Raw genomic sequence first — 25,489 nt, forward strand, 5'->3', positions numbered from 1 at the left:
ATCCATATGAAGAAAGTGCTTTCTTTACAACAACCGCAGACTTTGATCATATACAGAATTCTAGATCACTCCAGATGAGTTTTCATCGCACGTGTGCAGAAGGACATTCCCGTTGACTTTCTGTAAAAAGGTACTCGTCCGGACCATCTACAATGTGCTCGTTGGTTTTACAAGTTCTTCCTGACTCAATTATCTGGTGGGGTCAACTTTGATGCCTCGGTTAAGGGGACCAGTTGAGTCGCAATGCCAAGCAGACATCGACACAATTGTCCATTAAAATTACCATCTCGAAGACCAGTAACCGGACTGCTACAATGCAACTTAACGAAACACCAGAATTGCAGAATTGCTTGTGGGCGCCACCAGTTTGGCACAAGTTAAACGTCAGGAGATTATCAATGAGGACAAACAAAAGATCTCAATGAGGTCAGATTGCACGAAGTATGGAGCAAGGCATAGAAAACCGATTCCATTAATGTATCATTGCATTCGGCCAGCAAAACGGACGAAAAGCTTTTTAGAATTGATTAAATCCATAGACGACCCAGAAGGAATCACAGTATACGGCTTTGGCTATGGACTTCCACTCCACCGGAATAGAATATATCCAAACCTTGTGGTGATACTGCTGATTCAGGAATAATCGTGATCTACCAATATTATCTGATGACGATCATACAAATATAAGCAACTACTTACCCTGATGATGATGAAGCCAAACTATTAGAAGTTATGCACGAGTCGACTGCTTTAAATCGAGTTGAGGTGTTTTACGTTTTATGCACAAGAGTCGATTATTTTGTATTTCAAAAGTTTTTAAAGTTTATAAATTTTGTGTTTGCAGTTGTGTAGAGCAATGTTTTAATAAATAATTTAATAAAAAATTATTTTTTTTTTTTTTTTGTTTTGTTCCAGAAAACTAGTGTTGATGTTAATAAGATTCAGATTAAACTGAAATGAGAGAGTCTCTTCTCTCCGATGTAGAGAAAAATAAAGCAAACAGCCGAGTCTGGTCAGAAGTGTGCAACGCATAGAAGAAAGCATTTCCGACCATAAAAACTATATATATTTTTGATCAGCACGACGAGACGAGTTCATATAGACCTGTCCGTCCGTCCGTCCGTCCATCCGTCTTGATCAACGCATTCTTCTCCTAGACCGTAAGAGATACAGAGCTGAAATTTTGCATGTAGGTTGTATATCTCGGATTAAGCCGGATCGGACCACTATATCATATAGCTCCCATACAAACGGACGCGGTCGAAGTTAGCCAACGCCCTCTGGTTTTTAACGTAAATTATTGGATTATATCCGTGTTCTTTGATAACTTCAGCCCCAAATGAAGCCATTTTATTTTGAATGTTCTCTAGTGTTTCGCCATAAAGCAGGGTACACCATGACTCTGGTGGCGGGACCAATAATGGCCACCTTTACAACCAAAGCAGCACAAACCATGCGTTTTACCAGCAAACTTAAATGCGCCACAATGCTGGCAAACAACGTTTGAAGGACCAATGCAAACTAATCGATGCAAGCTGTACTCGATGGTGCAATCATATATAAAGGCAGCTCGATTCAAATCGATACTTTAAGCATTTCTTCTCGCACTTTGAAGATCATTTCTCTGTTCATCTATACAATAAGATCGACAATTTCACCTTTCTAACCTAGCCGTTAAACGGGCTGCCTCTCTGTGCCCTCAGTTGAATACTAACGCAGTGCTCTTCGCAAACAATTTCTCGTCCATCATTGGATAATTGACTCGCGTTATTCCGTAGTCTAATAACATTACGGTTCCGCTGGAAAACATTGCATCTTCTAAACGTTATTGGTGTGGTTTGATAATATATGTAGGTTACTAAACAATTCGAAATTTTAATATTCACTGCACAAAACACAATATTTGAATTTTTCGGATAGCTTTCACAAAATGGTACACTAAAACAACAGTGAACAGTGAAAATATGTCATTTGACGGGAAATTCAATTTGCTTTCTTTCGTAGTTCAATGAAAAAAGTACTTTGGTACAAATTAGTGTTGTAAAATGGTCTCGCAGAAAGGACAACAAATTTCCATACAAAATTCATATTTTCAATTGTCTTCAATTTGAAAGTTGGGAGTAACTTAAAAGTTTGTGGTATGCAGTTTATGCAGTTTTGTGACCTGTGCATATGTGTTCTTGTACTCATGTGTGGTAGAAATCATCCATCATGGTAATTGAATTTGTATAACTTGATTTCTGTAGACAAAAACTTAGTGAGGGCCGCATCGGTTCGGATGAAAATTGTATTCCAGTGATAATATATTTCGTTCTCATATTGAATTAAGCAGCCTTTGCTGCTCCAAAGTGCTCCTGCTTATAATATTTGACTTTTTAGGCACCATGTCGGTGCGCAAACGGACATACTCTGTTTGATGTATGGCACAAGGAAAACAAACCTTCGCAGAAAGATTTTATCCAGATAAAATAATAATCAGCGAATGCTGTGCTGAAATTCCGTTGCAAGATATGTTTGATCATACAGTAACAAGAATTGTTGAAGCACACCCAGAGGTTCTTAGTTCTGTCTTCGTTAAGGCTGATGAATATGATGATGTATCAGTATTTTATAAGTGGAGATGCGATGGAAGCTCGGGATGGTTGATGGAAATTTTTGCAATTTTTATACCATACACCCATAGGGTGAAATGGTATATTAAAGTCGCCAAAATGTATGTAACAGGCAGAAGGAAGCTTCTCCGACCCTATAAAGTATATATATTCTTGATCAGGATGAACAGCCGAGTCGATCTAGCCATGTCCGTCTGTCCGTCCGTCCGTATGAACACGCAGATCTCGGAGACTATAAGAGCTAGAGCCACCAAATTTGGTATGTATACTCGTGTATTATGTACATATATAGAGTTAATTGGAATTTCGGCCACGCCCCCTTACGCCCCCAGGAATCACATAAAACTATTTTTCTTAAAAAGTATAACAGCTAGAGACATCAAATTTAATTTGTATACCCGTTTAGTTAGCGGGCAGAAAATAATTTTTCAAACTTTTTGCCACGCCCCCTTACGCCCCCAGGAATCACATAAAACTGTTTTTCTTAAAAAGTATAATAGCTAGAGACATCAAATTTGGTATGCAGACTAGTTTAATAGACGCGCAGAAACTGGCTATTTAAACATTTTGCCACGCCCACTTCCGCCCCCGCAAATTAAACAAAACTGATTTTATCAAAAATAAACAAAGCTAAAGTCACCAAATTTAGTATGTATACTGGCTTAGTATGCGCGCAGAGTATATATATTTTTATATTCTGCCACGCCCACTTCCGCCTTCATAATTAAGAAAAAACCGATTTCCTCCGGTTTTTTTTTGACTATCGCATTCAAATTCGGCAGACTAATTATTCTTATCTATTTCTACAAAACTACCAAATTTTATTGAAATCAGACTTGAAACATGCAAAATATGCGTATGAACGTATTTTACTAAGCGGTCCACAAGGCCAGAATTGGCCGTTGGCTAGTAGCGGCGCTAGAGTGCTCGTGTGTTCGTAGAGTGAGCGAGATAGCACATACTATGAAACATGTAAAAACAATTTAATAGACATACATTTGGTTTTCGAAATTTGAAATATTTGTTTCACCTGGTGTATGGTATACCCAAGTCGACGAGTCGACTTACTTGCTTCATTTCGTATTGTGCCTTTACAAATGCAATTCGAGAGCAGGAAAAGAAAAATCCACGGCCATCATCAACCGATATTGCAGACCCCTAAAAATGATGTTTCCAAAAGAATCTGTGGAATTAATTCGAGACGAAATCGAAAATATTTAATTACAAATTTCAACCATTAAGCCCACTAGTCTTTGTATGTTAAGAGCTCAACATAAATTGCAATTGAATATGATTGACGGCAAAGCCTTTAGCGTGATTACAGATGCATCAACCAAAACTTGCGAAATTTGTAAAGTTTCACCGAAAAAATGGACAATTTGAGTTTTATTTTGGAATTGCCAATAAATGAAAACCACCTGGACTACGGTTTATCGACATTACATGCCTGGATTCGCTGTTTTGAATGCGTACTACACATAGGATATCGACTACCAATAAAGAAGTGGAAGGTTAGCGGACTAGACAAAAGCATTGTAAAACAAAGGAAATGCGAAATTCAAAATAAATTTATGAAGGAGATGGCTTTATTGGTTGATATTCCAATGCAAGGAACAGGAAATACAAATAGTGGCAATGCCGCTAGAATATTTTTCGAGTACCACGACCTTTCTGCTCAAATAACTGGAGTTAATGGAATCCCTATAATAAATCCTTGAAACATTTTACGTTCTATGGCATCAGGATATGCCATTAATGTTATCCGATTCCGTGAGTTTGCCTTGGACACGGCAAAGATTTTTATTGAAGAATATCCCTGGTTTTAAATGCCTAGCTCAGTTCATAAAATTTTAATTCATGGAGCCGACATTATAAATGCTGCACCTCTTCCAATTGGTATGATGTCGAAAGAAGCCTTGGAAGCAAGAAATAAGGATTTTTGAAAATTTCGACAGAAGCATACACGCAAAAACTCAAGAACAAATTCAATGCAGGATCTAATGAATAATAATATCGTTATTAATATCCTCGGATCCTTTAATAAGTAGTTTATGTAGAAGAAACACAATTCATAAAAAACCCAGAGGGTCTGGCCTTTTTGGTAACTCTTTCCTTACCTATTAGCCATCAATGTGGAAGAACGTTTTATCTAAAAAGTCACCGATCCACCGATCGTTCCTATGGGAGCTATAAGATATAGTCGCCCGATCTTTATCAAATTTGGCACAGTCATTAACGGATACGTAAGACTGACAAGTTTAATTTGAAAGCAATCGCGTAGACATTAACGAAGTTATTGACAAAAGTCACTGTTTTCGACCGATCGTTCCTAAGAGAGCTATATGATATAGTCATCCGATCTTGATTGAATTTGGCAGAGTCGTTTAAAAGTGTAATAAACTTACTAATACTTAAATTTCGACAATATCTCTGAAAATAACGAAGTTATTAAGAAAAGTCACTGTTCGTGACTTAGCCGTTTGTATGGGAGCTATATGATATAGTGGTCCGATCCGGCTTAATCCGAGATATACAACCTACATGCAAAATTTCAGCTCTGTATCTCTTACGGTCTAGGAGAAGAATGCGTTGATCAAGACGGATGGACGGACGGACGGACGGACAGGTCTATATGAACTCGTCTCGTCGTGCTGATCAAAAATATATATAGTTTTTATGGTCGGAAATGCTTTCTTCTATGCGTTGCACACTTCTGACCAGACTCGGCTGTTTGCTTTATTTTTCTCTACATCGGAGAGAAGAGACTCTCTCATTTCAGTTTAATCTGAATCTTATTAACATCAACACTAGTTTTCTGGAACAAAACAAAAAAATAAAAAAAAATAATTTTTTATTAAATTATTTATTAAAACATTGCTCTACACAACTGCAAACACAAAATTTATAAACTTTAAAAACTTTTGAAATACAAAATAATCGACTCTTGTGCATAAAACGTAAAACACCTCAACTCGATTTAAAGCAGTCGACTCGTGCATAACTTCTAATAGTTTGGCTTCATCATCATCAGGGTAAGTAGTTGCTTATATTTGTATGATCGTCATCAGATAATATTGGTAGATCACGATTATTCCTGAATCAGCAGTATCACCACAAGGTTTGGATATATTCTATTCCGGTGGAGTGGAAGTCCATAGCCAAAGCCGTATACTGTGATTCCTTCTGGGTCGTCTATGGATTTAATCAATTCTAAAAAGCTTTTCGTCCGTTTTGCTGGCCGAATGCAATGATACATTAATGGAATCGGTTTTCTATGCCTTGCTCCATACTTCGTGCAATCTGACCTCATTGAGATCTTTTGTTTGTCCTCATTGATAATCTCCTGACGTTTAACTTGTGCCAAACTGGTGGCGCCCACAAGCAATTCTGCAATTCTGGTGTTTCGTTAAGTTGCATTGTAGCAGTCCGGTTACTGGTCTTCGAGATGGTAATTTTAATGGACAATTGTGTCGATGTCTGCTTGGCATTGCGACTCAACTGGTCCCCTTAACCGAGGCATCAAAGTTGACCCCACCAGATAATTGAGTCAGGAAGAACTTGTAAAACCAACGAGCACATTGTAGATGGTCCGGACGAGTACCTTTTTACAGAAAGTCAACGGGAATGTCCTTCTGCACACGTGCGATGAAAACTCATCTGGAGTGATCTAGAATTCTGTATATGATCAAAGTCTGCGGTTGTTGTAAAGAAAGCACTTTCTTCATATGGATGCCTTCTGGTTTAAGGATATGAAAGAGCTTGACATTAAGTGTTTTGATTTCTTAAATAAAAGAATTGAAATGCTGAGTAACCAGGCGGAATATTTTCATTTCAAAAGTCCTAAGAGATGGATCATCATCACCCTAAGACTCGGGCACACAACGCATAATTTTTGTATTATTGCTTTTGTATTTTTTTTTTGTATATGATATAGTGGCTTGATCCGGCTGAATCCGGGTTATAAAAACTGTGCAGTATATACAAGCCTAAATGCAAAATTTCAACGCTGTAGCTCTTCAGTTCTAGGAGGAATTCGCGTCGATCCACGCAGCAGCACGGACAGACGGACATGGCTATATGAATTCGTCTTGTGCTGATCAAGAATATGTATACTTTGACTTTGACACTTTTGACCAAAATTAATATAATCTTACTCGTATAAATATACGATTTTGATAAGAAGGTAAAAGCTCTTTTAAAAAAATTTAAGAGAAACACTCCAGATCTGACTGCGATTAATTAATTAAGAATTAATTTTATGTAAAAAATATATCAAATATATACAATATTATTCACTTGGATTTGTTAATTTAATTATAATTTAAATAGTTTTATTTAAAAAAACACCAATATTCAACCAATATTCAGTTTTTCATTAAAAATAAATATTTTCAAAACATAAAACCAACTCAATATTGGTATAAAGTTTCAAAATCTTTTTTTCCTCATTCATACTTTATCTCGACTGCAGCGCGTGAAAAATTAAACTATCGAGGAATTAATTATCGGTTGTGTGACCAGTTTTTAAAATAGGGGATCAAAATGGCGGGATTTCAGCTCCCAGTATTTGTTGTTGATAAGTCGACGTTTTTAATTCCCTTTTATAAATGTTCTCTCTTGTTCGTTCTCTTTTGGCCTACGGACGTACTGTTTTGTTTGATGTTCGACTCCGACGTTTGAGTTCGATTCCATTTCCGACTATTTTTCACGACTTTTACTCTTTTGTTCGAAGTTGGGGACTCTTTTGCATGAACTGCACTCTTTTGTTGCATGTTGGAAGCTTCCTTCAAGTTGCGACCCCCCTTGCAACATGTTGAACAGAGCAGTGGCTATAAATAGACCCGCCATCGGCAAACACCGTCAAACTTGTTTGAAGCTGAAGCAGAAGTGTGCGTTTTTTTTTTTTTTTTTAAGGCACGATCGCATCAAATTAAATTACTAACGACGAAATATATCTTTTTTGTTTTAAAAAAGATAATATTGGAAAACTTACTGCCATAATCCAAAAAAGCATCATCAATTTGAAAATAATTTCTCAGGCTGTCTTTAAAATAGTCCTACTTTTCATCCTTGCTTTTATAGAAATCTTCTGTTTTTCCATAAAACACTATAAAGAGCCTTAGACGGGTGATCATTCCGTTTCTAACGAAAGGTGAAAGTTCAAGGCATTAACGGGACACCAACACAATGACGACCACCGATTTGAGGAAAAGAAAGGTAAGCATGGATATAAACAAGTTGCAATTATTATGCTAATTTTCTCAAGAAACATACATATGTACATACAACGCGGAAGTAAATTACAAGAACAAAAACACACACATTCTGTGCCAACGTTTCATCTTTGGAAATTTACCAATAATAGAAAGAATGTAAGAAATGTTATGCCGGTAATTTTGGCTGAGTGAAATTAAACATAAAAAACAAGGAAATTAACTAAAACTAACAAAATTGTGAAATAACAAATACTTTGTCAGCTGCGTGTTTGCTATTTGACCGGCCGGTTGGCAGGTCGTTTCAGCTGGCACATTGGTGCAAAAAACATGTTAAAAAAGGTTTTTAAAGAAAAACAAATTCGATAATGTGTTACGAATTTTAAAGCAAAAGACTGATGACAAATTTAATTAAGACTGAAATTTTTATATAATGAAAAAGTTACACATCATAAGATAAATGTATTTTAATTTCTTGTCGCAAAACGTTGTTCCACTGTGATTTGTTGTTTTGCTTCCACCCCAAGGTCATTGTCAACGAAATCCGTTAGTGTAACAATCTGCCACAGTAATTTCATTAATCGATCAGAAAATTAAATTTAAATCTCACACACATTGTGACCTTTTAGTAATTTGAATTTATTTTTGTGACCAGGCTTAAATTAAATTTACTTCTCCATATTCATCCTTCATTTATATTTTTCTCTCATTGTTTATTTGGTAATTAATTTATTGATCAATGAAGTGTAGCAGTTGTCTCGATTCCCACATACTTTTCGTATTTTAAAATTAATTTGCTATGCCAAGCACAAAAAAAAAGAATATAACATTTCGTTGCCAACAGCAACAACGAGAATACCCACCCTCTTCCCGCTTTACCTCAATAGATAATAATTGGTTGTCTTTTTATTTAATGGAGTAAAACATTTGTTTAAATAGTGGGAATTTCATCAGTTTTGTTTGTGGTTTCAGCGTCTACCAATATTTAATCAAGCTAAAAGATCGCCCATGGTTTAAGTAATGCTTTACGTGGTTAGTGGCACTAAGTTTGTTTTGGTATCTTATCGTTCAGAAGAAGGTGAGATTACCTTGATAATTTAGCTTGGTTTCTGGGTTCGAATATTTCCATATCTCTCAAAAATTTGTGTAATTCGACATGACTTTGTCATTTGGGCTTGCAATCTGACATCAATTTGTATGCAAAGTGTGAAATACACACGGAATTTGTGCGGATTAGAATTTACTTTGTATAGTAAGAGATCTTAACTCTGTGTTGCAAAAATTTATATTTTTTGCCAAATAACAGATATTTTTCAACGGAATATTGGCTAAAGCAATAGTTATCGATTTGTACGCATTTGCTTAATATTTGTAATTGGCAATAACTATTTGTTATTATTTGTAATTTCTTTATAGTATTTAGTTACATGCATATTACGTTTTGTTTTTCAAGTGGTTGTTTACTTATTATCTACATGGCGCTGCCACACTAAACGTCAATAACGAACATATCTACACGAAGTGAGATTATGTGTTTAACTGTCTTAATATACGATGAGAAAATATTTTAAAGATATTTAATAAAATCCAAACAATTGGCGCAAGTGTTGCCAACGAACTGGAATGTAATCCAAGCAAATATAAATATGAAATACGACTATAAGCTGGTAGAAAATATTATTGAAACAAATTATGTATACATAATATTGATATTGACACGTTTTATTTGATTATTTTTATACAGTTGGCAACTGATGATAAACCGGCAACGGGGAATCGACGTAAAGGCAGCAGCGGAAGCGGCAATGGTGTTACCGGAGGACGAGGACCCAGCGGCCTGAAGTTGTCCTTTTTATGTCTTGTTGTGTCAGTGGTGCTCCTACTTTTTGTATTTGGTGTGTATCATTTGTATAAAATTAAGGATAAAAGCGAACCTGATCCATCACATCAGCCGATACTAACGAAACCTTCCACTTTTCATACTGTTTCAATGCCCTATCATCATGAATCCCTTCATGTGAATGTGATGCCGTCCAAACCGAAACCGATACCGGAACATCTACTTCATGTTGATAACGAACACGATCCGACCACTGTAGGTATCTCGGAGAATGCCAGTCCATATTTGGCTCGTCTGGCAACTAAGCTAGGATATAGTAAGGTTCAATATGCTGCCATAATTGACGCTGGCTCAACGGGCTCGCGTGTCCTGGCGTATAAGTTTAATCGTAGTTTCCTAGATAATAAGTTAGTTTTGTACGAGGAACTTTTCAAGGAACGCAAGCCGGGCCTTAGCTCATTTGCCGATAATCCGTCTGAGGGAGCACACTCTATTAAACTGTTACTCGATGAGGCTCGTGCTTTCATACCCAAGGAGCATTGGTCGTCCACACCTTTGGTATTGAAGGCAACAGCAGGACTACGGCTTCTTCCGGCTAGTAAAGCGGAGAATTTGCTGAATGCTGTTCGAGATTTATTTGCCAAATCTGAATTCAGTGTCGATATGGACGCTGTAGAGATTATGGATGGCACAGATGAAGGCATTTTCAGTTGGTTCACCGTGAACTTCCTATTGGGTCGCTTGTCGAAGACCAATCAGGCAGCTGCCTTGGATCTCGGTGGCGGCAGCACCCAAGTGACCTTCTCTCCGACTGATCCTGACCAGGTCCCAGTATACGACAAATTCATGCACGAAGTTGTAACTTCTAGCAAAAAGATCAATGTTTTTACCCATAGTTACTTGGGTTTGGGATTGATGGCGGCCCGGCATGCTGTGTTCACCCATGGCTATGGAAAGGAGGATACAATTATTGAGAGTGCCTGTGTGAATCCCATAATAGCCAACCGCACTTGGACATACGGCAATGTTCAGTATAAGGTTAGTGGTAAGGGAGATGCTGCTGACATTAAATCGAGTTCTGAGCAACCTGTCGTCGATTTTGAGGCTTGCCTGGAACTAGTCAAGAGTAAGGTGATGCCATTGGTAAAGCCAAAGCCGTTCACTCTAAAGCAGCACACTGTGGCTGCATTCAGTTACTACTTTGAGCGGGCAATTGAGTCAGGACTCGTTGATCCGTTGGCGGGCGGTGAAACAACCGTGGAGGCATATCGTAAAAAGGCGCAAGAGATTTGCGCCATCCCTAATGATGAGCAGCCCTTCATGTGCTTTGACTTAACTTTCATATCTACTCTTTTGCGCGAAGGATTCGGTCTAAACGAAGGAAAGAAGATAAAGGTAACCAACAAGAGCAACATTTCAATTTTAGCAAATAATAATAATTCAATTACATTTTCAGCTTTACAAAAAAATTGATGGCCATGAAATCTCTTGGGCTCTGGGCTGTGCGTACAATGTTCTGACTAGCGATGAGAAATTTAATAATTCCTAAATAAGAAGATGAAATAACAGAAATTGCGTAGATAAACGTGCCTTAAAAGTGCATCGAACATTTAGAAATATCTAATATGTATAGCAGGAAATCTGTTAACTTGACACGTTTAGTTTGAGTAATTGAATTCCAACCTTTGTGTGATTTGTATGTAACTACTATATGTTCGGAAATTGACTTTGTTGTAATTGTATTTAATTCCTTTTGTATATACATATATTATAAAAACGTAAAGGCAATATTTATGTAATCCACTTAGTTTAATTATTTTTCGCACAGATAATAAAAATGTTTAACGAAATTTATTTTAATTGCCGATCTACAATCACTTGAAAGCTTTCTTGTGTATTTCTTGAAGTAGCATTGTAGATCGCCTTCAGTACCAAATTTCGCCGGGGACAAAATCGCCACCTATTCCAAACCACTGACGTCGACAGCAAAAAATTCTGCCAGCGTATTTCGTGCTAAGGTTAGCCGAAGGCACCCGAACGAGCTAATGTCGTCATTGTACATACATATGTATATACATATGTACATGTAATTCTCATTTAAAAAAAAAAAAAACAAAATTGGAAGTAAAGCATGATGATTTTTGTCTACGCCACTTCACTTCGTTCGTCAGTGCATTGTTGTTATTGTCTTTTCCAACTTCTGCGCGCGTCGTAGGGGCAGGATCTGTTGAATTTCTTCAAATTCAGTATATACAGTAATAAAGGTAAGAGTTATTCAAATATGAAGTTTTTATTCCCTAATCAATTTTGTTCTTTTCAGAATCCAAAATTCGATTCTGGATGAGCCGGCGGAGAATGTGCTAAGACATTGTTTGGCACAAGCCAAAGACACGTAAATTAAGCAAAACTATCAAAAAGGTAAGAAAATGTAAATATAAATATTTAAATTTAATGTAATATATTAAAGAATAACCATAAAGAAACTTAAATTTGTATGTTATTAAATAAAAACTAATGCGTGTTAAAAACCAAATCAAATTAAGTTTTTATTTATTTTTGGGAAAATGCGACGATATTCCATCGGCAATGTCGCCGAAAGTTCCGTTGAACACACGAGCGACTTTGTTATTCGTCTTCAGCGGAAATTCCGGCGACATGTCGCCGAAAAATCGAGAGAATGTCCGAGGCGCTAGGACATGCAAAGCTAAATGTCTCCGCAAATTTGTATGGCTCTGAAATTCCGAAGCGACATCTGACAAATCGCCTCTGATTTTCAGAGGAATTTCCGACGAACGGTACTGAAGGATCTGCACCTACATATGTATGTATGTACACATGTATATGTAAATATATTTATGTATGTATGCAACTTTCTGTGTTTGGTAGACTTTTTGACAATTGCCTCAATTAAGTCGTCGCATCTTTGCATTTAAAGTACCTCAATCTCGGCGCTCATTTTTTAGTTTATTCGTTATCGTAACAGTTCGACATATCGATAACTTAGAATTTTTGTATCGAGGGCGTTCACATTAAATGAGTCGTGGCCTCCGCCTTCACCTTCCTTTAAGCACTCGGTGTAACCCTAAGTTGAATTGCAACGAAATCCACATAAATACGTGCGATTAAAAGCAGGTTTTCCATTAATTGTTAAACAGTGCTCTCACGTGCATCAACTCCCACTGCGAGAGAAGTGACTTCAAATCGACTAAACGTAAAATGTCTCAGCAACCTGTTGCATTCCTGACCCGACGCGAGACGTTCAGTGCCTGCCACCGTTTGCATAGGTAACTAAAAGAATAAAGCAAATAAGTGATTTGGAGTTACTTTTACTTACACTTTCATCAATAGTCCCCAGTTGAGCGATGCTGAAAATTTAGAAGTCTTTGGTAAATGCAACAATTTCCATGGGCATGGACACAATTATACAGGTGAGAAGATGAACAAACGTAGATGTCTCGCATCTTCATTCATTCAAAACCCTCATACAGCTTAAAACAGCGACTTAATTGGTTTAGTCACTGTTTGTATTTTCATTGCATATCGTATGACAAGAGTTTCAGATTGATCGGGTAGAACCCACAAAATTCTATTGGATATTTGATATAGAAAGAATGTGTTTAACCATAAAAACCTTGGCCGACAAGCTCGCTTATCGCCAAGAAACCATGTTCAAGTTCAGCGCTTATAAGAAATCTAATAAGTATTTTAATTATAAACAAATTGATAATACAATTCGAAGGCAATCATTATAAATATGTATGTGTATGTATTTCGATGATGTCGAAAGAGAAGAACAGAAACGAGGGTTTCTTTTAAAAACATTTAATGTGCGACTACAAATATACCTATCTATATAGTGCAATGACAATTAGTGAATAGTTGTTATGCCTTTCGTTCTTCACGGAGAGAAAAAATGTCAAGTTTAATTTGAAATTTCACCTTTTAGTTGAAATTACTGTACGAGGACCAATTGACTCCCGAACCGGCATGGTTTTGAATATAACCGAACTGAAAGAAGCCATTGAGACGGTCATAATGAAGCGTCTGGATCACAAGAATCTCGACAAGGATGTGGAATACTTTGCAAAGACGGTAACCATATTAAACATAGGGGTTCTAACGTGTTTTTCTAATTATGTACATATGTATATTTAACATGCCGTTCCTATAGCCCAGCACCACAGAGAACCTGGCCGTTTATATTTGGGATAACATAAGACTTCAGCTCAAGAAACCGGAGCTGCTCTATGAGGTCAAAATTCATGAGACACCAAAGAACATTATCACCTATCGAGGTCCTTACTTGTTGAACGGTATATATAATCCCATAAACAAACGCATTGCCCACGACTCGTGTACCAACATATCCTCGGATTCGGATTAACCAGAGAATTGGCGATATTCCGCCCTACTTCAACACATTGCCTGACGAATTTGCTTATTTTGGACCAATGCTCGTAGAAAACATATATTTAGTTATACGATTTACCAAGTATATAGATTTTTATACACACATGCGTACATACATACATACATACATATATGGAGTTATGTTGAATAAAAATTCAAACACTATATATACATACATATATGTACATATTTATCGGGGTCTGTAACTGATATGACTTTTATTTTACAAATTTAAAAAATTTCATACCTACTTACTATCGATGTCGTCTCGTCGACTTAAATGTACCAAGCACCAGTAAACAAATACATTTTCAATTTATAATAACAAATGCACTTATTTAAAAAAATTCTGTTTAAATGCTTTTTACAAGCATAACTTAGTCTCTCGCTCATTCAAGCATATGAGCCACCCTAGCGACCCCACCAGCCAACGGCCAACTCCGGCCCTTTGGAAAAACTTGGCTATTTCTTGGATACAATTTGTTATGTTGCTGGATATTAATATCAAATTTAAATGTAACAAATTTGAAGGCATAAGGTGGAAATTACGGGAGATAGTCGAGTTTTTCAAATTACGGGGGCGGAGGTGGGCGTGTCTAAATTTTTACACATGCAAAACCTGCGCATTTATTAAGCATACACACAAAAAATATGGAGTCTCTAGCTAGAAAAGTCTTTGAGACAAACTTTTTTTTTTATTGCGAGGGCGGAAAGGGGCGTGGCAAAATTTTGAAATAAACTCGATTACTTTACTTACTACACGAGCCTACATACCAAATTTGGTGGCTCTATCTCTTATAGTCTTCGAGATCTACTGGCTCATACGGACGGACATGGCTAGATCGACTCATCTGTGGATACTGATCAAGAATATATATACTTTATGGGGTCGGAATAGCTTTCTTTTGCATGTTACATACATTTTGTCGACCTTAATATACAATTTTACCCTATGGATGCATTGTATACTCTGCGGGTCTTTTACTAAAGTCTTGAGTTTCTTAATTCAGTCGACGAAAAATGATTATGACAGAAACTGAAATCGATAGCTATAGTCCGATCAATAGATTTTATATCAATATAATTTATATTTGAGATACAGTTATGAAAACTTGGCCAAAAATTTTAAAAAATATTTAAAACATGTAAAAAAAAAATGGGCAGATCTTACTACTATATCATGTATGTAGCTCCCATATGGGCAATCGGTTGAAAACAGTGATTTCGACGTTCCAGCTGGAATCGGATAACTATATTATATAGTCGTCATAGGAATAATCAGATAAAAAGTCAACATGGCGCTAGAAAGTGTACGGGATCTTCTCTTTACCCGTTCTTACTTGTTTTTAGGAAAGAAATGTTAGAACAAAATATGTATTTTCATGAATTAAAAAACAATTTAAAACATGATTTTAGTTTTTTAGGTAGTTGTCTTTGTGGATCTGAATGGCATCTTTCTCTGATAGCTCTCCAATCGACACTAATGCGTACTGTATTACAGCAGAACCATGTACTAACACCTTATAACACACACTGACATACATACATATGTTGCCCACCAAATTAAAAGTTAAAAATACAATATTAATTAATATTAAAAGGTACTGATACAAATTGGACAACACAAGAAACGACAAAGACAAACACACGAAACAAATACAGAGGCTCCGATAGGCAAGTTGGACCTTGAAAAAAAAAGAAGATGTGTTAGATTGTTGGATATTTTACACACATCTGCAAGTTTCCTAAACACTTTTCTTAAGTTAAAACTTGGATTAATACAATGAATATAGACTCAACCTGGGATTCGCGGAGGAACACAACTAAAACATTAGGTAAACGTAAAAGTCATGCACAAAAAAGGAACAAAAACTAAGGTTTCATACACACAAAATAGCTTTTAGTTATTTACAAAAATAAAATAAACACCGTTAACTTCGAAATCCATTGATAAATTTTTAAATATAGACCACAACAGAAATATGCGAAACACTTCAAACTGACTTTTGAATTGAATGTTTTTGCTTTTGCCTACAATTAGCTTTACTCTAAAAGTAATGAACACGTGTTCATGCAATTCATTCTTATTTTAGAAAGTCCCGTTATGTTTCCATAAAAATCCGGGTTGCCATTGTGAAGTACATACAGTTGTGGTCAAAAATATAGTAGCGCATCACCTTAAAAAATTTAAATTAATTTTTCAAAATGTTAAACATTAAAAATTAAAATTTTTTTTTTTTTTTTTAAAGAAGAGGATATAAATATGAGAATATGACTAGAATCCGTTTGTTTTACATTGGTTTTTATAATATTTTAATGACTTTTGCGAAATACACCAAGAAGTGCCTGTTCAAAATAATAGTAGTGGCTACAAAGGAGTAAAAAAAAAAAACAGTTTAATTTAATTCAAAAGTCATTTTTTGATTTATTCTTACTTAATAATGTATAATACTTTGTTGTATAGCCTTTTTTTCCAAATTCCGGCATCGCATCGCAGTATCATTGACTCCATGAGGTCCTGGCAACGCTTCAAGAGGATTTGCGACCATGCTTCCTAAACTATTTGCCAAAGCTCAGCTTTTTTTGAAGGATTTGATGTTGCCACTAGCCGCTGAACATCTCCCTATAAGTCCTCGAGCAAATTAAGATCTGGGGACTGAGGTGGCCATAGGATAACATCGATCTTTTTGGATGCAAACCTATCTTTTGCAAGCTTTTTGGTATGTTTCGGATAGTTATCCTGTTGGAATATCCATTTTATCGGCATTTCCCAACTAGCATATGGTAGGATTGTATTTTCTAAGAAGTCCACATACACATGTCTATCCATTATGCCGTTAATCATATGGGTAGGGCCCACGCCGTTGTAGGAAAAGCATGCAAATATCATTATGCTCATGCCACGATGCCTAACTGTTGATTGTGGTTGTCTGTTGAACCTGTTGAAATCTGCATCCCATATAAATTTAAATTTAAATATAAAAAAATTTTATTTTAAAATTAGAATCTACTTCAGAGTTAAGGCCTTAAACAAAATATGTATTTAAATGCAAAAACAACGTTTAGTTGGCAGTTCTAAATTATTAAAAATATTACTTTAAAAATAAAATGTGTTTCTATTTCACTGTGCTAATTTTAACCCCTTAGGCCACGTACGGGTTAAGCAACACACAATGTTGACGTCTCTCTTACACTTCCTGAGCTACGTTCCTCTCACTTGCACTTATTGTTAAGATACATAGGACCGTACGATTTCACGACGGGACCACCTTATACTTATTTCATCATGCCCCGGACTAGGGCCTATCTCTGCCGCAGCGCTGTCGTCTCACATACACTGTAAATGCTCGTGTAGGTTCGGCAATGGCACTTCGGAAAAAATTCGACTCGTGCTTGTCATAAAATAGCTCTTAATATATGTATGTAGCTGAGTAAAATGCATACACACGGACGGACAGACGGACATGGCTATATCGACTCAGCTTCGCATGCTGATCAAGAATATATGTATGTATGTATGTACTTTATGGGGTCGGAAATGTCTCCTTCTCTGCAAGGGTATAAAAAACAATTACGAAGTTTGGTAATAACTTCCCATTGGAACTAATTATCAGTAAAATTTGGTAAAATCTGATGACTGTATTATCTATTTGTCAAATAATTCTTTTTAAATAAAAGGTTAATGGCTACGGTTATACCATGTATTCATTCATAAGACAATCGTACTCAAAAGGGCGGTCCCAAATAGTAGCTATTTATCCCCAGATTTTGGTTTCCTCCACGTAATTCGAATAAATCGACTGCCTCCGAATTCGTTAATACAGTTAATTCGTATACTTGTGGGAGAAGTGGGCCGTCGGCTAGTGGCGGCGCCAAAGTCCTTATGTTAATAGAATTTAAAACACATTTGGCGTAATAAATTGAAAAGAATTATTTCACTTGGTGCATGGTGAAGTCGGTGAGACGACTTTCCTATTTCATTTACAAATAAAAACACTTTTTCATTATTTAAATAATTTATATATTAACAACTCAGTACATTTTGTATTTATCTTATGTACATAAGCATTTCTTAAACAACTACTTTGTGTGGTATTCCGTATGGCCTGGTCAGGAGTCTACATAAATCTATAATGTTTAATATTCCTCATAAGTTCTAGCATAAGTGTTTGCTTATCACACGATGCGCATATCTACGTTTCCGAAGTAGCAGCAGTACATTTTAATGTTTTACAAATATGTCTAATTATTATTGGTTATTTTAGTTTCTCCGATTGATTGGCTTGTGGTCGAAGTAGTCCTGCATGTACAGGCTGCAGTAGATCTGCCAATCTTTGGAATCTGTAGAGGATCATCGTAATCAAGTTAGCAGATTGGGTAAATATTCAGTTTGAGCGAACTACATACAGCATGCTAGATTGGTTAGTAAAAATTGGGTAAGTACTAAGAAATCAGTTCAGCCAAGATAAGTCGAGCGCAATAATTTTTATAGTAAAAGGCAGTCGGTCTAAATTAACTCAAAAACAGGAGGAAAATTCTTAGTACAATTTGTGTAAGTTTGGAAGAATTGGATACACCAATTGTCAAGACATATCACAGTCTGTCGCTTGATCAACAACTAAACCAACTTCTTGACTGAACTCGTTTATAGAATGTGGATATGTATAACATTTCTATGTAGTCTATCTAATTATACGTGAGCTAATTGTAAGATTAACAAACTAGTCTTTGGCTTACATTTTTAACTCTTTTTGGTAACAAGAAACCTTAATTCTATGGCCATAACAGACTTAATCGATTACAACCATCATCCAACTCACCAATTGCTTAACATTATTGGACAACTAGGTGTTAAAAAATTCAGTTAGCTGTTAAAAGTAAATGTTTGCTACAATATTAATATACAATATGTTTTACGATTATTAAAGCATTTGCGTTTACGTTAGTGTCATTGATTTAATATTGTTCTACTTTGAGTTGACTTCTGCTCGATCGCTCAGATCGTATTGCGCAGGGTCTTACCTGGATTTCTAATCGATATAAACGGTATGCCGAATTCGAATTCGTTTTTCGGCCAATATTTGAGCAGTGGTTGACGCTGTGGTAGTTCCGATTCCACGTAGAAATAGGCAAAAAGCACCAATACCGTATAGGCAGCAATGAAGATGAAGATATGCCAAAATCCATGCAAATAAGGAAAATTGATGGCTGACCAAGCTTCACAGAAGATCCGGTCATTCACCCAACAAAACACGGCAACGGCCCAAACGGTTGTGGAGCGAATGCCTAGGCGATAGACCCTCTCATCACGAACTCTATTGGAAAGAAAACAGAAATGTTAAATGTCTCCGTCAGGTTATAACTCTAAAATTCGCCCAGGAGACACAATTATGTAATTTTTGTCACTAAAATGTCCAGTTCGGTTCATATGAATAAATGTGAAGGACAATAAAAGCAGTATAAATACGTCCAAAGCGTCAAAAACTAGATTCGTCCGTACTTACATACATATGTCTAAATTTGAAAAACCATTCGAACGCCTGAATATTTTTTTAAAAACTAAAACCACATACGTAGACTTTTTAAACTCTTTGCTAATGGATCCAAATTATTCTTATTTCAGTCAGTTTTATTCACTTTTTTCTGTCTGCGGCCAAATTTCATCAAGATCAGGTGTTTATATCATATGGCTTCTATAGTAAAGATTTCTAAATAATTTTAAAGCATTTTAGGATCTTAAATTGCAAGGATATAAAATCTTCGGGATGTTCGGATCGATTTGTTCGAATCCCTTATACCTATAGTTCAAATACCTATTTCGTTTTCGCCAAAATGTATGTAACACGCAGATGAACGTTTTTCGACCTCACAAGGTACAAAAATGATGCTGTGCTCGGTAGATGAGTTGTCTAAGTGTCCCAGTCATTTGGGCAACTGAATTGGGGATCTAAAATAAAATCTTAGCACTTCCGATACAGATGTAATGTGATAGTAAAAGTTGTTTCCTTGTTTATTGTAATCACGCAAAATGAAGCTTTTGCCGATTCAAAAGCATTAATGTAAGACCAAAAATAGCCTTGAGTCCGATCTGGGACTACTCAATGGAGTATTTGGTGATGCTTGAATACAGGCGAACAGAAGAACAGGCAGCGCTTTATAAACTCATTTTGTTGTGGTCATTAAAAGAAATATCTATTTGTTTCGGCAAACACCAAAAGGGTGCAGTCGGATGACAAGTGCGATAAGTTTTATCGGTTAACTGATCATGGTAAGAGTGAATGAGTTAGCATGCGTTTGCCAACCGATATACTGAATATAGAGGGAATCAAATATGAATTTTTTATTAATAACTCAAAGTTGCATTTCACTTCGCTTCTAAAGAACTGTACATTTCACATATCCTTTACTTAAGTATGAATTATGCTCACGAGGTCACTACGAACGAGTAACTTAATTAATTTACGCAAAAATTTTGAGAACGGAGACCTTAGACCGAAAACCAATTCATCACAATAATAATGATAAAATAATGCATAAGTAGGTTATCCATTTAACATTCGTGCACTAGCTATGATCGATTCACTACAGTGGATGTTCAGACTCCCACCACGTCACTTCATTGATCATTTGGACCCTCGTCAATTATGACAAATGTAAATACCAACGATAAGCCTAGACAAACAGAATTTCACCACATCGTCGAGGAGCAGAACACACGTATCTAAACATGTCCCAATAGATAAAGCAAAGCACTTGGCGATAATATGGATGACTGATGGGTTTAGATAAATTTATGGGGTTCGTGACGGTTACGAAATCAAGGGAAAGTCTTTTGTCAGTATCAATTTTATACTAGTTTATCTATGTATTTTTACTTTTCGGCTACCACTTACCGCTGCAATTCCCTGTAGAGCATTAACATTGTCGGGACACTCATACCCATGAGTACAAAGGCATTAACAATGGGCTTCCACCAAGATAAGAAAGTTGCGGCAACAGCGGATATCAGCATGAACCAACTGAATGTTTTACTAACAGAGGAATAAAGGAATTAAGTAACATTCAAAATCTTATATCTTAGTCTACTCACCGATCATTCTTTACAAATTTCGGGTAGTACTTTTTCGGATAGAATAGGGAAAATGCAGCCATGAATACCCAGAGAATGGCCAATTCGTCGAGCAGTTGGCCAATTAAACTAAGTGTCGCATGGAAATACATAGAACTAACATTTTTCTCGTTTCAATGTTTGTTATTATCAAATAGAATAGAATGCAAGTTAAAACGAATGCAAGTTAAAAACAAGTGACTTTTCAAACATTTTACTATTTAGGATCTTAGATCCGGTAAACATTCAACTGTTGAATTAGTTTTGTTCAAGGCGGAAATACATCTCAAAAATTGAGGTGCCACTTTTTTTTAGCAAGCATTTTAAGTATGTAAACTTATGGGCGTTTTTATTGTACCTGAGTCCAACGACTATTAATAGGACCCATATCACGTGTATGCCAGGTGTGACGAAGCGTCCGTACTCCTTGAAGAGCATGATCAATATTGGCGGTAATAGAATAAAAAGAACGTTGCTAAACTACAAAAAGAAAGCAAAATAATTAAAACAGTTGCGACAGACATAAAAACACAAATATCACGTATGTACATATTTATATATATAAGTAATGACATATTAGTGTCTAATCATAGTCCGTCTCACATATTTACTAGGCAAGTCAATTTCAACTACCTAAACACTAGACACCATAGCAGTTACCGCAGTTTAGGATCCACACCTGAGGGAAAGCATTGGGGGAATTCATCACTTGTCTCTATGCCAGTTGGCAGAGGTCAAGGAAAGCAAAGTGGTTTAACAATTTACCGAACACACACATGAATATGAGCATAAAAAAAACTCTAAAGGTGCGATCTGTACGTACAAGTGAACTTTTTAAACTAGAAGCACTCGAGGAAGCTTTTTACTTGTGGTTAACCAATGACTAAAAATGATTAAACTTAAATTAGAATTAAATGTTCAAAAACACATGTTGTCTTTTGGTTTAAATGTGTCATAGTTTTCAAAAACTTTTCACTTGTGTCACGTAAAGTGTCGAGCCAATTGAATTAATAGTAATTCACATTTCTAGTATTATGTGCGAAGGAAAACTGGCAACAAAACATTCATCAGTTTTTCATATTGGACCATGTATTACATATTCGTGTTCCAATTAAAGAAAACGGAATTGATAACACAAGAAAGTGTTAGGGCTAGGCAAGGCCAGTCAATGTTGATAATCATATAATATACATACATATGTGCATAAACATTAATACAACTATTTATACACTAATAATATATGTGTACATAGCATCTTTGTTTTGATTTCAGCGGATCTTATGACATATTTGTGTACATATGACTCTATCAGAAGGTCATTAACTCCTAAATTGACAAAAATTGTATGTGTGTGTGTGTGTGTGTGTGTGTGTGTACATATAAAGGAAAACAAAGGCCTCTAAAATGCGCTTTAAGCAATTCACAACTGTTGACATTAATGATTACTCACAACAACAACAAACAAAAAATACAATTCAAATTTGAACATTTTCGTTACGAAGAAAAGGTAAAAGCTAACTATTAGTTAACTGCCTACATTACCATTACCTTAATGCAAGTGTGATGATACATACATATGTACATATGTACATATTACAACTTGGTATAGTAATTAAATAGACAGCAAAGAGCCAGCCAACTTCAATATGTAATTGAAATGATAAAGAACTACTTTTTGTAGTGAAAGTAAACGATATTATTATATATTCTTAATTTCAGGAAAATGCTACATACAAACATATGCACATACATACATATGTCTATAATATATCATATTCAATTTCCTTGAAGTCATGTACATTTTCAGGTGGGTAGAAGGAAATTCAATACAAGTAAACTGAAAGAAAAGTGCGTAATTTAGCTTTGAATTGCAATATACGAACTTTGAGTTGAACGATAAATTGTAATGAACGATAAGACGACTCCAGTAGTTAAATGTCGCCTCTGCGAATTGCAATTTTACACCCACTCACTTCCTACAACCTCCCCCCGCACCGCCACCCACCGTTGGGCAAGCCGTTCATCAGCATCTTTTCTTGTTGTTTTCACTTTTCTGTCTCAGCCAAAAGAACAAAATCAACAACAACAACAACTAAAAAAGGTCAAGGCTTAGCCACGTTTGTGTGTATATGTATGTATGTACATGCATGTAAGAATTGCAGCTGCAGGTAAGAATTTTCCACATACGCACCGTATTCACAAATTCAGCTATATTTGATGAAATTAAATAATTGCCCTCACACCAGTCGACGGGCGAACTTCCGGGTCTCAAATGCTCCCAGGCCATGGCATAAATATCCAATAAACCTCCACCACCCCCAGCAGCAGCAACCGACCCGCCCCCACCCATTTGAGGTCGTCTTTGTTGGTGGACGTAATTTAAATTTAATAAACAAAGAAGAAACGCGCGCGCGTTAAATAAAATTTGATTTGTCAGAAGGCACTTATTCTTATTGCATTTGCTTTTGTTGTGCGTTATTTTTGTTTTTTCGGTTTAGTTTATGTTGCACTTTGCATAATACACGCAAAAATGCACTTAATTCTTTTCTTCTTGTTTTTTTTTTTTTTTTTTTGTATTTTAATTAATATGTGCAATTTGTTTTCATATTCGATAGTATAATATTTCTTATGTAAGAATTGGGTAGCATCCTTTATCAAAATCCTTTAGTAAAATCACAAATTTTCTGTTTATTATAAGCCAAGACCGAGACACAAAAAATGTTCAAATTAAGAAGAAAACACTCCCCCTCGAAAGTAACGTTCGACTGCCTTGGGACGCAACAACAAAACAACTGGTTTTCAAACACAGCTGGTAATCAGTGTTGTCTACTTAGCGGTGTTGTTTCTCAATTAAGGGTTACCAACATAGTTATCTAGCCATAGCTTTTCCCACACTGTAAGTAAAATGCTGCATGGGACATTGCACATAACTTTAAATCAGGGACCGTAACTGTTATAAGATAAATCTAAAAAAAATCAATAATAATAATTATTTTGAAACTTTTTCTATTTAACTCAAAAATAACTCTTATTTTTATACCCTTGCAGAGGGTATTATAAAATTAATCAGATGTTTGTAACGCACAGAAGGAGACGTTTCCGACCCCATAAAGTATATATATTCTTGATCAGCGTGAGAAGCTGAGTTGATATAGCCGCGTACGCGTTTTACTCAGCCGTCTTAAGAGCTATCGGGCTGAAATTTTTTTTCGGCGGTTTTTATTGCCCGGCAAAAATAAAGTATGAAAACCATAAGGATCGGACCACTATATAATATAGCTCTAGAAGAACTAGAAGAAACATTTTCATAAAAATCGAGTATGCTATGAAATTTACGTATGTGATAATATGAGAGTAAAATGGTTTTGTTTGTATATTGATGAATTGAGTTGCAGAAAACAAATTTTGAACATGTAAAATTCTTATTACCAAGGACTGCAAGGGTATACAAACTTCGGCATAGCCGATGTTAGCTTCTTTGATTTTTGATTTTTAAAATAAAACTCGAAAATAACTTTTATTTTTGATTTTTATTTTATCTCTCAACCCATAACTGTTATTTTTGAGAAAAAATAAATAAAAATCATGGTAAATGTTTACTACTACTACTCGGGCCCAAAACGCGCTTAAAATACATAATTTTGGTATCAAACGAAAGAGAAAAATTCCACGAGCACGACCTCAGGTGCGCCTTGGCGATTTATTTCGTAGTTTTTGTGTAATTAACAAAAGAAAATTGAGTTTTTTAGCGGGATAAAAGCTAAAAATAGCTGAATCTAACTGTTTCCAGCTAAAATAGTGTGCCCACGACAATGTTGGAAAGCGCGACAAATGGCGTTGCCAGATACCAAATTTTCTGGTATAAAATTGGCGCCATATTTAAATTTTTGCGGCAAATTCAAATGGATTGTTGACAAAAAAATTTGTATTTTTACAAAAGACAATTGGCAGAAATTTATGTATGTATATAATAGTGTGTTATTTGCTATATTTCACTGCAATTAGGTTTATTTAATGGGCAATGACGTAAAGTTAAAGGTTGAAGATGTTTACCTACATATATACATATTTACCTTAATGGAATTTTGAATTTAAATAAGAAAAAATTGAGAATAGAAAACAAGCCTGGTGTTTAACAATTTGATCGCGTTATTATCAAACCTTCTTGTGTCGGAACGACATCCATTAAAATTCAAATTAATTAAAAATTATTTTAAATATTATTTATTTTGATATCAATTAATTTAAACTCAAGGATTTAATATTTACTACTTCCAAAAATTGAAATTGAAATAAATAAATTTTT

At 35.7% G+C, this 25,489-nt stretch overlaps 3 protein-coding genes across 5 annotated transcripts; 2 read left to right on the forward strand and 1 right to left on the reverse strand.

The window, feature by feature from the left end:
• The first annotated feature begins 7,368 nt into the window (after window positions 1–7,368).
• NTPase (ectonucleoside triphosphate diphosphohydrolase NTPase) lies at window positions 7,369–11,525 on the forward strand. Of its 3 annotated transcripts, XM_068303185.1 has the most exons (5): window positions 7,370–7,501; window positions 7,695–7,829; window positions 9,570–9,720; window positions 9,925–11,060; window positions 11,122–11,525. In XM_068303185.1, the coding sequence occupies exons 2-5, from the start codon at window positions 7,800–7,802 to the stop codon at window positions 11,212–11,214; spliced, it is 1,410 nt and encodes a 469-aa protein (XP_068159286.1). In that variant the 5' UTR covers window positions 7,370–7,501; window positions 7,695–7,799; the 3' UTR covers window positions 11,215–11,525. The 3 variants fall into 3 exon arrangements, with proteins under 3 accessions (XP_068159278.1, XP_068159286.1, XP_068159290.1); XM_068303177.1 differs by having other exon boundaries at window positions 7,369–7,501; window positions 9,570–11,060; XM_068303189.1 differs by lacking the exons at window positions 7,370–7,501; window positions 7,695–7,829 and adding an exon at window positions 9,342–9,492.
• Window positions 11,526–12,701: 1,176 nt separating this feature from the next.
• pr (6-pyruvoyl tetrahydrobiopterin synthase purple) lies at window positions 12,702–14,250 on the forward strand. The gene is made up of 4 exons (XM_068302526.1): window positions 12,702–12,949; window positions 13,014–13,093; window positions 13,612–13,757; window positions 13,837–14,250. Exons 1-4 carry the CDS (start codon window positions 12,882–12,884, stop codon window positions 14,047–14,049), a joined length of 507 nt encoding a protein of 168 aa, XP_068158627.1. The 5' UTR covers window positions 12,702–12,881; the 3' UTR covers window positions 14,050–14,250.
• Window positions 14,251–18,089: 3,839 nt separating this feature from the next.
• Window positions 18,090–23,955, reverse strand: bwa (alkaline ceramidase). The gene is made up of 6 exons (XM_068302538.1): window positions 23,375–23,955; window positions 21,542–21,663; window positions 21,166–21,300; window positions 20,969–21,106; window positions 19,098–19,390; window positions 18,090–18,416 (listed from the first exon to the last, which is right to left on the reverse strand). The coding sequence occupies exons 1-6, from the start codon at window positions 23,531–23,533 to the stop codon at window positions 18,337–18,339; spliced, it is 927 nt and encodes a 308-aa protein (XP_068158639.1). The 5' UTR covers window positions 23,534–23,955; the 3' UTR covers window positions 18,090–18,336.
• Window positions 23,956–25,489: the final 1,534 nt, after the last annotated feature.

The sequence above is a fragment of the Drosophila tropicalis genome, unplaced genomic scaffold, assembly GCF_018151085.1.
Source record: "Drosophila tropicalis isolate 14030-0801.00 unplaced genomic scaffold, ASM1815108v1 contig_1009, whole genome shotgun sequence".
Taxonomy (NCBI): Eukaryota; Metazoa; Arthropoda; class Insecta; order Diptera; family Drosophilidae; genus Drosophila; species Drosophila tropicalis.